Below are 16,787 nucleotides of genomic sequence, written 5' to 3'. Positions count from 1 at the left end.
ACACCATGAGAAGGCCTATAAATTAGCCACAGAGGAGCAATAGCTTCTTTTTTTAAAATTGCCTAGCTGTGGATTGTGTGTAGCCCAATAACAGGACTTAGTTTACAGTCGGGAAGGTGCGGCAAATCTGTCAGTGAACAGCATGCAGAGAAAAGACTTTCGCAACATTTCAAATACACTCTCGGGAAAACACAGGTTGGAAAGCAAATAGCTCCTGCTGAAAAGAGAGAACTCTAATCTGTCTGCTGTAGGCTACCAACATTTTTGATCAACTTCCAAATATTGTTTTACAAAGTAAAAAAAACTAATGAGAGAGGCTTTTGGCACGAACGAATCGGCCATCACCGGCAAGTGAGATGCGCATCATTGGGAGAGTCAGTGAAACTGAAAAGCATTTTTTGGACTATAATTTCCTCCTCATATTGTAGCCTACAATATGTTTCCACACACCTAGGCCTAGGCTATTGATGCATTCAAGACAAGGTTGTTTTTATTGTTCTCAGTTTGTCAGTGTCAAAGTAGCCTATAATTTTGTTCATTTTTGCAGTATTAAAAAAGATTCAGCCTAAGTCTCCAGTCATGTAAAATTACGTAGAATTGCATGAAATGCGTTAATAAAAGGCCACCTTTTTATTAGACCCTAGGCTACAAAAGCATTTCCCCATCTGGGTAACTTCTGCAAGTGCCTCTACTCTACTCTTCTATGCCACTATGCAAATGATATGCATGCAATGCTTTATTATAAATAAATAAAATGCTCATGCGTCCCCCCCTTGTCCCTTTAGTTTCCCCCAGGCCTCTAACCAGACCCTGCTGGACAAGTTCAAGCGGCAGCACGAGGGGAACAGCTACATCGAGTTCCCCGCTGTCATGGAGTCCGCCTTCATCATCCGCCACTACGCCGGCAAGGTCAAATACGGGGTCAAGGTAAGGACTGCTGATGTGATTTCATGATGACAATGTGTCCGTAGATCGGTGTACTCATCTGTCAACCACACAACATTCTCAACAACAGGTCATGCCACATGTCAGCCTGTTTGTCAAAGTGTATGTCATTATTGACAGACACTGGCTTTGTTGACTGATGATTGGCCTTGACACAAGCCTGAATGTGCTACTGGGCCTCTAATAAAACCAATGAAATATTCTGTGCCAGAAAAAGTGTAACTAGGTGTGTAGCTAGATACTTCCCTTCAGAGAGAAACAATCCCAAATTCTCAGCAAAAGAAAATGACACAGCCGCAAAAAATGCATTCAAAGCTCAGTTATGACACTATGGTATTTGCCCGGAACTTGCACCATTCTTCCATTCTGTAAGTCATTCGTCAGACTACTCAAACATACACTGAGTGTACAAAACATTAGGAACACCTGCTCTTTCCATGACATTTTACATTTTTACATTTTAGTCATTTAGCAGATGCTCTTATCCAGAGAGACTTACAGTTAGTGAGTGCATACATTTTCATACTGGCCCCCCGTGGGAAACGAACCCACAACCCTGGCGTTGCAAGCGCCATGCTCTACCAACTGAGTTACACGGGGGCCCATGGACTGACAGGGTGAATCCAGGTGAAAGCTATGATCCCTTATTGATATCACTTGTTAAATCCACTTCAATCAGTGTAGATGAAGGGGAGGAGACAGGTTAAAGAAGGATTTTTAAGCCTTGAGACAATTGAGTGAATGGGCAAGACAAACGATTTAAGTGCCTTTGAATGGGTATGGTAGTAGGTGCCAGGCGCACCAGTTTGAGTGTGTCAAGAACTGCAACGCTGCTGGGTTTTTCCCGCTCAACAGTTTCCTGTGTGTATCAAGAATGGTCCACCACCCAAAGGACATCTAGCGAACTTGACACAACTGTTGGACGCATTGGAGTCAACGTGGAATGTGGAATGTTATCGACACCTTGTAGAGTCCATGCCCCGACGAATTGGGGCTGTTCTGAGGGAACTCAATATTAGAAAGGTGTTCTTAATGTTTTGTACGCTCAGTGTAGACTGTAGGTATAGTTACTGAAAGGAAACCAGTCCACTTGTTGTTCCATTGACCTGTTTTGCCATTTGAATCAGATTCACAGTCCAGTTCCCTGCTGTGTTTTGATATAAAGCTTTATATATGCTGGAGGTGATGATATTGTAAATAGGCCCGCCCATAACAGCTTTAACTGTAGATATGAAGCTCTCACATATCAGTTGGCAGCTACCCAGCATGTATGCTATTGTTGTTTGTGTGTGAGGTGTATGCAGTGAGTCAGATACATTAAACGTGTTAGTAACATGGTTGATCATTAACACAGCTGGCACATAAGAAGCCATGAGTGTAAAAACAGGGAGAGTACATGGAATTGTGCCTGTGCGTGCGACATCAGTGCTATTAAACAAATGTATTTATATTCCACCGCAGTGTTTCTTTGCATTCTCAAGTAAAGGGCCTAGTATTCTCTTGCACGATGATATGAAATATGAAAAAAATTAATTGATGCTCTCTCCTTAAAGCCCTGCCTGGTGATATTCTTATTTCTAATTGGTCTATTAACATTAGTTAATAGACCAATAAGAAAGAGAGTTCCAAACTTCTCTGCCAATAACAGCTATTTTTCAGTTTTCCCCTCCCCACTCAGACCACTACCAGACAGTCCTAGCTAAATTCTTGCTTGAGAAATTGCTCTTTGCTAAGCAATTTGTTTCTTTTTTACTATTTTAAATTAAAACAAACAATCCAGAGTGAGGTACTTAATTATTACCCAGAAATGATTTGATATTGAGGAAAAAACTGCTGCATTGGACTTTTAAACAAGGACACATTTGCACTCGGTTTTGGTTTCGAGCTCGTAAGTGGTCCATAATATCGTCATTACCACGAGTGTCATAGTTCTCACACATAAAGCGTAGCTAATTACGTTGCTAAATGCTAGCAAGTTCAATCCACCTCAGAGCCATCCCCTCCATTGGGTATATTAGTTGGTTCATAGATTTAGTAGCTCATAGATTTACAGTTAGTAGAACGAACACCCAAGTGTTCAATTAATAGATGCTTACCATTAACAGTTTTACTTTAAGTTTTTTGAATTTTCGTACTGGTAATTCCACTGGTACAGTATGGTGTAGCTCATATTTATTATCTGTATATCTATAGTTGATCCAGTTGATAGATCTCATCTGTATATTATCTTCCGCCCCCCTACAGGACTTCAGGGAGAAGAACACGGATCACATGCGTCCGGACATCGTGGCCCTGTTGAAGAGCAGTAAGAACGCCTTCATCTGTGGCCTGATGGGCATCGACCCCGTGGCTACCTTCCGCTGGGCCGTGCTCAGAGCCTACTTCAGAGCCATGGTGGCCTTCAGGGAGGCCGGGAAGAGACACACTGACAAAAAGACTGGTGAGACTAGGGCTGTTAAGGTGACCGTATTACCGCCACACCTGCGGTCACGAGTCATGACGGTAGTCAAATTCCACGTGACCATTTAGTCACGGTAATTAGGCTTCTCCAAGCTCTGATGCTGCTGATGGTCTTGGTAGCCTACCAAACTTGCTAACTGCCTGGTACTCAGCACTCTATTGTCCCTCTAATCACTCTGACATCAATGCAAATGTGATCGAAAATCTAATCAAACACTTAATGAGTGCCCATGAGCTCATGTTGCGCAATATTTCTATAGGCTATGCAATTGCGTGAGAAAACAGAGTGATGGCCTCTATTAAAAAGAGGAGGATCCCATCAGTTTTCTATAGGCTAGGCCTAATTTATTTATTTATCAACTTTCCAAATATTAAGCACTAGTGGCGACTTTAGCATGTAAATCTTGGTGTCGCAAACATAACAAAAACAATTGGGATGAATGACAGCAAAGTCACAACACAACACTAAACAATACATTAATTGCACTAAAATGGTGACAAACGGTTCCCACAAACTGTTAGGGGCTACATAAAGCTGTCACAACAGCAGAGCTTTCTTTTCAGCACCATGGAGTGAATCCTTACCACTGCTACACCTGTTTCTGACAGCGAAACAGTTCATTCAGCCTCATAAAAAAAAATAAACATAGCTGATATGGCTGACTTGCTTAAACAAATGTGGTTTCTACTGACAATTGAGATGTACAAACTATGGCATAAGGGGACGACGAGCGGATAAGAGGCAATCCGTAATTTCGATTAAGACATTAATGAGCGAGCTAGGACGGATGTAGTCAATATAACTATTTGTTCAGCACTTTTGAAATGTACAGCGACAGAATTCAGAACATGGGCCGTTCTTACAGTATTCTCCCTACACACCAAGTCAGAACTGTTGGATAAATAAAGGGGGCATGTAAACAGACAATGAAAGCTCTTACAATATTCAATGATTACATTTCTCTAAAACAGGCTATAGACTACATGTGCACCACCAAGAGAACAGTAGGCTAAGTTATGAGGGGGAAAGGGACCAAATTATTAGGGTGAGGCACATGGGCTACTAACAGCTTACTACACAACATACACTTAGTATTACTTTCTTAGCTACAGTATACATATCTCCCTGGCATATTACATAATTTATGCAGCACATACAAGACAGTTTTGGACTCACCTTGTTGTGCTGTGCTTACTTGAACAGGAAGATGGCACGGCGGTCCTTGTTGGCAAATTCTGTAATCAAAGTCTGGCATTTTCTGGATTTATGGTGCTTTCACGACAACTGGGAACTCTGAAAAAAAACAAGGTTGAATCATGACGTCAGTGATCTTCAGGTCGGAACTCTAGAAAGAGGCCAGATTGCCCGACCTGGAATTCCGAGTTGGATGACTGTTCAAAATGTATTTTCCCAGTCGGAGCTAGTTTTTTTCTGAGTTCCCCGTTGTCTTGAACTCACTGAAGTCTGAGATTTCCCAGTTCCGAGTTTCCAGTTGTTCTGAACGCGGCAGAAGTCATGCTGGATTGAAAGAATGGCCAATGTATTAAATATTTTCTGGCCAATGGTGTTGCATGTGAATGTTTATCCTTTGGAAAAGAGACCCTTAAACCCAGACTTGGACCACACACCCACTCCACTGAATAGCAGGCTAGTGCCCATTTTTTTTTTGTCATTTAGCAGATGCTCTTATCCAGAGCGACTTACAGCAGTAATTAGGGTTAAGTGCCTTGCTCAAGGGCACATCGACAGATTTTTCACCTAGTCGGCTCGGGAATTAGAACCAGCGACCTTTCAGTTACTGGCACAACGCTCTTAACCACTAAGCTACCTGCTGCTCAATTGTTTCCTTCCAAACCACTCATTGTTGAATATGCGATTTCCAACTTGTTGTGTAATGTTCATTTCCAATGGCCAATGAGCACCGACACGCTTTATCTATAATTTCGCTTCATATGACAAGGATTGAAAATAATTTGCCAGTAGATTGTCGACTTGATTCATAATGATGACCTCTTGTCTAGCTTGCTAGCTAAGATTTTGAAAGTATGATGTTGATATGATCAGTCCAATCAAAGCTATGGTAGATATAACCTGATTTTACGTCATTTTATCTGTGGCCAATGACCTTGAGCCTTCTTGGATGCGGCACTTCTAATGTAACACTATGGCAGCACCCAAGGGGCTTGAATTTTCGAGCTCACCCCGTAGATTTTGCGGTGACGTAGTGTCCCCATGAGTGACAGAACACTGAGCCAATCAGGCGCAACTAGAGAACATTACCAACCCCTATGTTCAGTATTTTCCGCTGGCTGCCCCACCACCACAGAAAGCACTGAGCTAGGCTGAAACACCTGCATTTGGGAGCTTCCTTACTCAAGAAAGCAAAAAATAGACGTTTGTATGCGGCTTTATTAACTTTAATTATTCTTCTTTTTTTACATTGTTTGCAAACTGATACAGTTGAAGTCGGAAGTTTACATACACCTTAGCCGAATACATTTAAACTCAGTTTTTCACAATTCCTGACATTTAATCCTAGTAAAAATTCCCTGTATTAGGTCAGTTAGGATCACCACTTTATTTTAAGAATGTGAAATGTCAGAATAATAGTAGAGAGAATGATTTATTTCAGCTTTTATTTCTTTCATCACATTCCCAGTGGGTCAGAAGTTTACATACACTTAATTAGTATTTGGTAGCATTGCCTTTAAATTGTTTAACTTGGGTCATACGTTTCGGGTAGCCTCCCACAAGCTTCCCACAATATGTTGGGTGAATTTTGGCCCATTCCTCCTGACAGAGCTGGTATAACTGAGTCAGGTTTGTAGGCCTCCTTGCTCACACACGCTTTTTCAGTTCTGCCCACAAATGTTCTATAGGATTGAGGTCAGGGCTTTGTGATGGCCACTCCAATACCTTGACTTTGTTTTCCTTAAGCCATTTTGTCACAACTTTGGAAGTATGCTTGGGGTCATTGTCCATTTGGAAGACCCATTTGCGACCAAGCTTTAACTTCCTGACTGATGTCTTGAGGTGTTGCTTCAATATATCCACATAATTTTCCTTCCTCATGATGCCATCTATTTTGTGAAGTGCAACAGACTCTCCTGCAGCAAAGCACCCCCACAGCATGATGCTGCCACCCCCGTGCTTCACGGTTGAGATGGTGTTTTTCGGCTTGCAAGCACCCCCCTTTTTCCTCCAAACATAACGATGGTCATTATGGCCAAACAGTTATATTTTTGTTTCATCAGACCAGAGGACATTTCTCCAAAAAGTACGATCTTTGTCCCCATGTGCAGTTGCAAACCGTAGTCTGGCTTTTTTATGGCAGTTTTGGAGCAGTGGCTTCTTCCTTGCTGAGCGGCCTTTCAGGTTATGTCGATATAGGACTCGTTTTACTGTGGATATAGATACTTTTGTACCTGTGTCCTCCAGCATCTTCACAAGGTCCTTTGCTGTTGTTCTGGGATTGATTTGCACTTTTCGCACCAAAGTACGTTCATCTCTAGGAGACCGAACGCGTCTCCTTCCTGAGCGGTATGACGGCTGTGTGGTCCCATGGTGTTTATACTTGCGTAGTATTGTTTGTACAGATGAATGTGGTACCTTCAGGCATTTGGAAATTGCTCCCAAGGATGAACCAGACTTGTGGAGGTCTACAAATTTTTTTCTGAGGTCCTGGCTGATTTCTTTAGATTTTCCCATGATGTCAAGCAAAGTGGCACTGAGTTTAAAGGTAGGCCTTGAAATACATCCACAGGTACACCTCCAATTTACTCAAATGATGTCAATTAGCCTATCAGAAGCTTCTAAAGCCATGACATCATTTTCTGTAATTTTCCAAGCTGTTTAAAGGCACAGTCAACTTAGTGTATGTAAACTTCTGACCCACTGGAACAGTGAATTATAAGTGAAATAATCTGTCTGTAAACAATTGTTGGAAAAATGACCTGTGTCCTAACCGACTTTCCAAAACTATAGATTGTTAACAAGAGATTTGTGGAGTGGTTGAAAAACAAGTTTTAATGACTCCAACCTAAGTGTATGTAAACCTCCGACTTCAACTGTATGTGACACGTATTAATGCCAAAATAACATGCAAAACAGGCCCCCCAAAATGTTTTAGATATATTTTGTATGCTAAACAGATGGGGGCTCAAAACAGGTGGGGCTCTGCCCTGAATGAAGGGTTGGCACTGTTAAGCTCACTGCTTCGCTTTACAACAGGAGTATAGCCTATCTGGCTTGCATGAAAATGAACCCTTTTCTGAGACATTTCTATAGGCTATGCTATGTAATTGCGTGAGAAAACAGAGTTTTGATGGCCTATTAAAAAGAGGAGGATCCCATCAGCTTTCTATAGGCTTACTATATTTATTTCTCAACTTTCCTAATATTAAGCACATTGCTTCTCTTTACAACAGGAGTATAGCCTACCTGGCTGGCATGAAAATTAACCATGGAAAAAGCATCCTGCATTCACTATTTAAGTGCATAGATGACATGTCTTTTTTTCCCCTGCCCCTGTTTCGAGACAGGTGTATGATAATGGTCCATTCTAAATCAAAACAAATATCACACATATATTATTTAATATATGTAAAGACAACATTAAATTAAGAATAGTCTGATGGGTGACAATATTAGCCTATGACTTGTGAATGATGTATTATCACTTGTGAGTGATGCCCAGCTTGTGCATTAAGGCAAGAAACGGCGCATACCTTTTTTTTTTTCTCAACTTTTTCAAAACATAGTCGCACACCTCATGTATCCTAGCCCATAGGGCTATATTTTTTGATAAGGTTTGTATCACAACTGAAGTGTCCAAGAAACGTAATCCATTTTTTATAACCGGTGTAGAGCCTAACTGGCATACATAGGCTGCACATGAGTTTCAAGTTTGGGGAAGATCATTTTCACCATAGAAATTCACCTTTATAATTACATTTTTATTAAATTTTTTGTCATTTAGTAGACGCTCTTATCCAGAGCGACTTACAGTTAGTGAGTGCATAATTTTTTTTTTTTTCATAATAAAGCATTACATGCATAATCACATTTGCCATCACTTTCGAGAACAGTGTTTTCCCGCTAATTGATTGCATTTTGGAACATTAGCTCTCATAGCCTAGTGCCATGCATATTGCTGCACTCATAATGTGAAAAAATGGCCTGATAGTTTATCAACATTTTAAGCTAAACGATCAGCCTCATTGCTTTTAAAATGTTTTTTGATGCGAGTGGTTGTATTAATTTGGGATCTATCGCATCCCACAACTGTCCCAGAGTATGTTTTGAATATTTATTTGTTACACAGAAGGATAGAATAGGTCAACTTTTGTACTGTTGGGGATAGTAGATTGACATAGGCTAGTGCTTTTGCTGTTCGTTAGGCCTACTCATCTTGTTGGCTGACGAAATGTAGGCTAAATGTGGACAGTTCTTACATCTACAATATGCGCCTCGGAATTCGATAAGAGGGACGTGCCCAGGTGCGTCACCGATGTGGCTCTCTTCATTCAGTTGTAACCTACTTAGCTGAAATGCCTGTGAGAAGGACCCGATCACGTGATGGGCATTGGCTACATCTGAGCGAGCCATGTGAGTGAGAGGTGCTTCGGAGTGCTGCAGCCGGGAGAAGGGAATTTTAATTAGCCTATTATATTCAGCCTAAGAGCACAATGCCCACTTTGGCCGCAAAAGGCATGGATTTTTTAGGGGGCATTACGGCCACACAAGGGGGATGCCGCCAGGAAATTCAAGAGTCCCATCATGCAGCCTTAGAATGTATTAAACATCAAAACATATAGCCCAACGTTTGTATCACAACTAAAGTTGCATAAATAACTTTAAATTAAGCATATAGGACCTGTTTCTTTGTAAACCACTCAACACAGAATAGGCGCATGTGCGCACTTCCTTTGAAATCGTTTGGAGAAAAAATCCTTTCAATCTATTAAGGTATGTTCAATTGTATTCATCATAGTTTAAAAATAATGCCACGGAATTCTAAGCAAATCCTGTCTGCTAAATGAACTAGTGTAGCCCACAGCCACATGAAATAGACAACATTTTCTTCATATCATGTTTCTTTAGACCAGTGTAGGCTATATTACATGGATTTATTAGACTTTTTAAAATGTAGATGTTCCAAAGGTCCGCATCAGTGGCTTGTAGGCTATGTGTGGAAGCCAGGAGATGCTAAACGTATTTATGCTAATTAACGGTAAATTACCATGAGACCGGCAGTTATTTGCTTGACAGTCACCAGCTGACAAAACGTAATGACCACCACAGCCCTAGGTGAGACCATAGACTGCTCGTGTACATCAACATAAACACACACGTATGTGTATATACTCAGTCAAACACACACACACACATACTCTTGGACATACACTTGTACACTCTCCCAGACACACACACACTCACCCCTCTTCCACAGTGACAGAGAGCCATACTCTGACGCTTCTCGTGATGTGAATTGTCTCCCCCCCAGAGCTACCACAGTACAGTATATTTCCCTCAGTGGGGTGTCAGAAATAGCAACTGCTGAAATATGTGACCTTTCTCCAGGGTTGCTCCCAAGGGATTTTTTTTGCCACATAATGTGTTTCTCCTGATCCTTCTCCGCCGTTAGACTAGCTTGATTTCACAACCCCCGAAGTCTATTCCATTATTCATTGCCATGGAGACACTGGCAAGGCAGCATCCTGGAGGTTGAGAGTTTTAGGGGGACAAACCCGACCACTGATTATGCATGGGCTGCTACTTTCCCCCATCATCACTGAACTTCCACATAAGGCTTCATCTCCAACCAGTTACATGACATTCAGTCAAACTTTTTGTAAACTTAACACACACTATTTCTTCCTCTCTAATTTCTCTATCTCTCTTTATATCTGTCTGTACCTCTCTTTTCTCTCTCTCTCTCTCTCTCTCTCTCTCTCTCTCTCTCTCTCTCTCTCTCTCTCTCTTCGCAGGGAATGATGCTGCTGTACCATGTGTCGTCAAGAGCGTGGACAGCTTCAGCTTCCTCCACCACCCTGTGCACCAGAGGAGCCTGGAGATCTTGCAGAGATGCAAAGATGAGAAATACAGTAAGAAACTCCCACAATCCTCTTTGCTGCCCAACTCACTTTTCCTGGGGCTTACAAATAAGGAAGGGAACAATTAGCTTGTTCTGAATTAACTTGTTTTCCCTAAATTAAAGGCCCACTCAGATATTTACAGCGTTTTTGATCATTTAACATGTAACCAATATATTTAGTTCAGATGTAGTACCACCCTCTTTCTTTCAACCTTCCGTTCTAGTCAGGTCAAACCATACAAAGCATCACTTTCATATTTTATTGCCAAATTCACAGAGGTCAAATATTTAATAATAAACAGGTCTGCAACAATTTTTGGCCTCGACAAGAAAATTGCATTGCTATCACTAATAAGTCATTGGAACTCAGACTTGGATCCTCTTACTTAATAAGGCACTGTTGAGCTATTTGCCCTGTAATAGTCATCGTAACGAAGCTGTTTCTCATGCATGATCACTGGCACACATACGCACTGAAATAGACCTTATGGCAGTGTGTTTAATAAGCACTGTGAGTTACTGTTTCCTCCTTCCTCTGTTGTTCCATTTTCCTCCATCCTCAGGGGCTTCGCTGCCGGTTCAGAGACAGACTGACAATAGCCTGGACCCTGTCACTGGTGTGTGTGTGTGTGTGTGCATGTACATGCACTTGTGTGTGTGTGTGTGTGTGTGTGTGTGTGTGCACTTGTGTGTGTGATGTACATGCATGTGTGTGTGTGTGTGTGTGTGTGTGTGTGTGTGTCTGCATGCATGTATGTGTTCCAAATGTCATAGCACTTTCATGATGGACACACAAGTCAAACTGAATCCAATGCGCAACAGCCTCAGTCTCTTAAATGGATCATCCCTGAGGGAAATGTGTATAGAACAATGGACAGTTAAAGTATTCAGTGAGCTTCCAAGCCTCCAAACCATGCAGCTTATCTCAAATGTTCAATGTGAAATACAGTTACGCCTCATGCCCATGGGGAACTCCGGAGCCGATATCTCTCATTCCCCATTATCTGGCCTTTTAAAGCATGGCAGGGGAGACCTGCTGGGAAATCAAAGACCATTAAGAGAGAGGAGAGTTGAGACGAGAGGGAGGGAGTGCACATATCTGTCCTCATCAGGCCTTTGGTCTTTGGGGAAAGGGGGGGTGGTTGTGGCTGAAAACTGTTTAGGAAATGAGGGGCTGGCAGTGCAGTGCCTTTAATCACGCACACATGTGTCTTGGTGGCTTGACTGATAGTGGCCCAATATGAATTAAGCAATACATTAGCCAATGATATGGACTGAATAGACAGACGTTCATTGTACAGTGAGGGGAAAATCCCCTGCTGATTTTGTACGTTTGCCCACTGACAAAGAAATGATCAGTCTATAATTTTAATGGTAGGTTTATTTGAACAGTAAGAGACAGAATAACAACAAAAAAATCCAGAAAAAAGCATGTCAAAAATGTTATAAATTGATTTGCATTTTAATGAGGGAATTATTGACACATCCTCTCTCTCTCTTTCTCGCTCTCCCTCCTCCCTTACATCACGGTCTCGTACAGGTATCACTAGAAAGAATCCCCGGACCCCCTTGTCAGACCTCCAAGGCACCAACACACTGAACGAGAAATCCGCCAGGTATGAACCTGGCTGTCACACTGTTTTATGGACACTCAAAGCAATGAGCTGTTCTGCTTTCAGTGTGTGATTGTACAGTATATGCTACAGCAATTCACTCTCTCTCTCTCTTTCTCTCTCTTTCCCTCTCTCTCTCTGTCTTTGTCTGTCTCTCTCTTTTTCCTCTAGGGATGGTTATGGTGTGGGCTGTAACGGGCGTAGCTCCATACAGGGTCGTCTGTCCTCCTCAGGCTCGGAATTCGATGACGGCATCTTCGTCAACTCCAATAGCAGCAAGCTCCTGGAGAGAGCACAGGGCATCCTCATGTGAGTATGACCACAAAGTCTGACCACGCACACTTAAACTATGATCAGCCGGTGTTCAATCCACGCTCAATGTGTGTTCATACGATATGATTCTCCTGGGGAGAGCACAGGGCGTCCTCATGTGAGTATGACCAGTCTGCCCATCATCATGCAGCTCGCACCACGGTCAGAAACCGTGGTCAGGCAGTGGTCAATCCATGGTCAATGTGTGTTTATACTGTATGTTCATTCTGTAATATATCTGACAACCAATCTCTCTCCCACAGGCGGAACAAAAACTATAAGTCCAAGCCCAGCCTACCAAAGGTAAGGTCCTTACAATTTTTACACCGTGAAAGTACAAGTGAGAATTTCTCTATGGCTTCAACATGACGAAAGGCCAATAGTGGAGGATTACAGCAGGGGTATTCAACCTGCGGTCCGTGAAAATATCAAAAAAATGTATATGGAAAAGAAAAGTGGACAATTATTATTTGTTATGAATATCGCTAGCAACAACAGAAGAAACAACAGAAGAAACAAATGTTGAATTACATACCTTAAGTAAAAAATAGCAGAATGTTTTATTTATAATGTCAACTTTTATTTATTTCTCAACTCCTAATATTGAGCAAATTGGAGCTAATTACACTCACTGGAGTCACAGTAATCTTTGCCAACACATGGCTAACCTTTGTTTAACAAGCTAAATAGGTGCTATTAGCGAAAAGTGTTTGGAATTACGGCACCTTTCTAGCTAATAGGCTATGTTAGAGTTTACGTTTATTCCTCCAATTATAATGTGGGAAGGTCATGAAAAAAATAACTATCAAATCTATTCATTTTTAAATGTTGATTATCCTATTTCTCCTTGCCATTATCATTAACCTGATGATAAGACAAGACAAGACATGCTGACATGATATGATGGGGGTTGCCGGTTTGCCTGAGTGGGGGTACCTAGGCAAGAAAAAGTTGAAGACCCCTTGATTACAGCACTGCAGGGAAATTACAGAGCTTATAGCTGAAATCCGTTTGCGATATTACAACAACAAATAAGTTACTTCAAACAACAAACACTGATTTTTATTTTTTATCTGACAGCATTGCATGCCGATAGAACAGCAGAATATGTACAGTAGCAGTCAAAAGTTTGGACACCTACTCATTCAAGGGTTTTTCTTTATTTTTACTATTTTCTACGTTGCAGAATAACCGTGAAGACATCAAAACTATGAAATAACACATATGGAATCATGTAGTAACCAAAAAAGTGTTAAACAAATCAAAATATATTTGAGATTCTTCAAAGTAGCCACCATTTGCCTTGATGACAGCTTTGCACACTCTTGGCATTCTCTCAACCAGCTTCACCTGGAATACTTTTCCAACATTCTTGAAGGAGTTCCCACATATGCTGAGCACTTGTTGGCTGTTTTTCCTTCACTCTGCGGTCCAACTCATCCCAAACCATCTCAATTGGTCTGAGGTCGGGTGATTGTGGAGGCCAGGCCATTTGATGCAGCACTCCATCATTCTCCTTCTTGGTCAAATAGCCCTTACACAGCCTGGAGGTGTGTTGGGTCATTGTTCTGTTGAAAAACAAATGATAGTCCCATTAAGCCCAAACCAGATGGGATGGCGTATCGCTGCATAATGCTGTGGTAGCCATGCTGGTTAAGTGTGCCTTGAATTCTAAATACATCACAGAACGTGTCACCAGCAAAGCACCCCCACACCATAACACCTCCTCCTCCATGCTTTACGGTGGGAACTACACATGCAGAGATCATCCGTTCACCCACACCACGTCTCACAAAGGTTGGAAACAAAAATCTCAAATTTGGACTCCAGACCAAAGGACAAATTTCCACCGGTCTAATGTCCATTGCTTGTGTTTCTTGGCCCAAGCAGGTCTCTTCTTCTTATTGGTGTCCTTTAGTAGTGGTTTCTTTGCAGCAATTCGACCATGAAGGCCTGATTCACACAGTCCTCTCTGAACAGTTGATGTTGAGATGTGTCTGTGACTTGAACTCTGTGAAGCATTTATTTGGGCTGCAATTTCTGAGGCTGGTAACTCTAATGAACTTATCCTCTATGGCAGACGTACCTCTGGTTCTTCCATTCCTGTGGCGGTCCTCATGAGAGCTAGTTTCATCATAGCGCTTGATGGTTTTGCGCTTGATGGTTTTTACGCTTGATGGTTTTTACTTTACTTTATGTCTTATAGCAATGATGGACTGTCATTTCTCTTTGCTTATTTGAGCTGTTCTTGCCATAATATGGACTTTTACCAAATAGGGCTATATTCTGTATACCCTCCTACCTTGTCACAACACAACTGATTGGCTCAAATGCATTAAGAAGGAAAAAAAAATCCACAAATTAACTTTTAAGAAGGCACACCTGTTAATTAAAATGCATTCCAGGTGACTACCTCATGAAGCTGGTTGAGAGAATGCCAAGAGTGTGCAAAGCTGTCATCAAGGCAAACGGTGGCTATTTGAAAAATCTGAAATATAAAATATATTTTGATATATTTCATCGTTTTCATGTCTTCACTATTATTCTACAATGTAAAAATAAAGAAAAACCCTTGAATGAGTAGGTGTGTCCAAACTTTTGACTGGTAGTGTACTGCAACTTTTTTTACCACGATACTGGATACTCCTCTCCTTTTTTTTCATCAACAAAACAAAAACAATGACAAAGATGAACTGTGGCGTTGTTTCCCCCTTTACCTAGTTCAGCTTTAATGGTGACAAGCATAGCTGGACAGTAACAGTTGGCCATAGAAGTATACGTCTTTGAATTATTTTGAAGACAATATTGTCCATTATCATGCAATGAATGGAAATTAAACAGTATGTCATATTGTCATGTGACCATGTTCATACGTTAAATTTTTTTTAGAAATTGGATAAAAGCGCCTGCTAAAATTTTAAGTTTTTTAAATACAAAATATGAATAATCTGACCGTGTTCCTATGGCGGTTCCTCTCTCTGTACAGCACCTGCTGGACGTGAAGTCTCTGAGGTACCTGAGTAGTGTGACCCTACACGACCGCATCACCAAGTCCCTCCTCCACCTGCACAAGAAGAAGAAACCGCCCAGCATCAGCGCCCAGTTCCAGGTAAGACTCAGTTTCTTGCTCGCCCTCTTTCATCTCTTCCCAGCCGTGACACCAATGCCCAAATCCAAACTCCAACACTCAGCTCCTACATATTTTGAGGCACTTTGTGTAGATCTTAAAGAATTGGACAGGTGTCAAAATATATGTATATAAATGAAACATTTACTTAAAGTGCATTTCTCAAAAAATGGCACAGGAATTATCTCAGATCTGCATCATGTGTAGTGGGCAAGAGGTTGATTTGGAATTAACATGAATCTACTATAATAAATAACATGAGCTTTAATAATGCCAGGTTTTATGCAATTTATTGTGAGATGTTAATTATGAGATGCCAATATGATGGGATGCTAATGCTTGTTGTGTTAATTCATTGCTGTACTAATGAGCTAATGCTAATTGTCTCTTGCTGTGTGAAGGCCTCCCTGAACAAGCTGATGGAGACCCTGGGTCAGTCGGAGCCCTACTTTGTCAAGTGTGTCCGCTCCAATGCAGAGAAGGTATGTTCAGCTAACAGCTACTGTAGTTACAGCTACTTCAGTTTGGTTAGATGCTAATGTAACTACTGACAAGCTCCACTGAACAATGAAACCACTGGACAAACCAATGTCTGGTAATTGCATAGCCCGTATACAGCTCAATTATACAATGTTTTACTGTTATTGGGTGATTTTAAATCTCTCTTTTTGTCTATTGTACCTCTTCTTTCATGCCTTTTATTTCTGTCTCCTTCCTTCTTTCTTTGGATATTTCTCTCGCTCGCTCTCTCTCTCTTTCTCTCTCTCTGCTCTCTCTCTCTCTCTCTGCTCTCTCTCTCTGCTCTCTCTCTCTCTCTCTCGCTCTCTCTGCTCTCTCTCTCTCACTCAGCTCCCACTGCGTTTCAACGATGCCCTGGTGCTCAGGCAGCTGAGGTACACAGGCATGCTGGAGACCGTCCGCATCCGCCAATCAGGATACGCCATCAAATACACCTTCCAGGTAATCCCTCACCAACCAATCAGGATACAGCACTGTCATTTGCACAGACAGATACACACACCTGATACACAACACTGTTTATTACCTACCTTAGTTGAATGCACTGACTGCAATTCGCTCTAGATAAGAGTATCTGCTAAATGACTTAAATGTAAAAAGTACTGATCAATGGTCATCAGTCTCAATGAACTGCATGTAGATTTGGTGATGTCACATCCATGCACTTGTAATGTAGTCAGTCTTATTAACAGCTTGTAACTTTTATCCCTTTGA

General features: G+C 41.5%; 1 protein-coding gene across 6 annotated transcripts in view; it reads left to right on the top strand.

Moving 5' to 3' along the window:
- The window catches only part of myo9ab (myosin IXAb), a 214,860-nt gene that overhangs the window by 162,811 nt on the left and 35,262 nt on the right, over window positions 1-16,787 (top strand). For 5 of the 6 annotated variants that reach the window (XM_045227171.1, XM_045227172.1, XM_045227168.1 and 2 more), the window contains exons 13-22: window positions 786-927; window positions 3,190-3,385; window positions 10,396-10,512; window positions 11,066-11,119; window positions 12,043-12,118; window positions 12,287-12,424; window positions 12,691-12,730; window positions 15,414-15,536; window positions 15,956-16,036; window positions 16,404-16,514. In XM_045227171.1, coding sequence (XP_045083106.1) covers window positions 786-927; window positions 3,190-3,385; window positions 10,396-10,512; window positions 11,066-11,119; window positions 12,043-12,118; window positions 12,287-12,424; window positions 12,691-12,730; window positions 15,414-15,536; window positions 15,956-16,036; window positions 16,404-16,514 — 1,078 coding nt within the window. The remainder of the gene's footprint in view (window positions 1-785; window positions 928-3,189; window positions 3,386-10,395; window positions 10,513-11,065; window positions 11,120-12,042; window positions 12,119-12,286; window positions 12,425-12,690; window positions 12,731-15,413; window positions 15,537-15,955; window positions 16,037-16,403; window positions 16,515-16,787) is intronic. The other variant, XM_045227170.1, reaches the window with a different exon arrangement.

Source organism: Coregonus clupeaformis, chromosome 19, assembly GCF_020615455.1.
Source record: "Coregonus clupeaformis isolate EN_2021a chromosome 19, ASM2061545v1, whole genome shotgun sequence".
NCBI classification, from domain to species: domain Eukaryota; kingdom Metazoa; phylum Chordata; class Actinopteri; order Salmoniformes; family Salmonidae; genus Coregonus; species Coregonus clupeaformis.
Note: the sequence above shows the minus strand (reverse complement) of the source record. Positions and strands in the feature narration are given on the sequence as shown.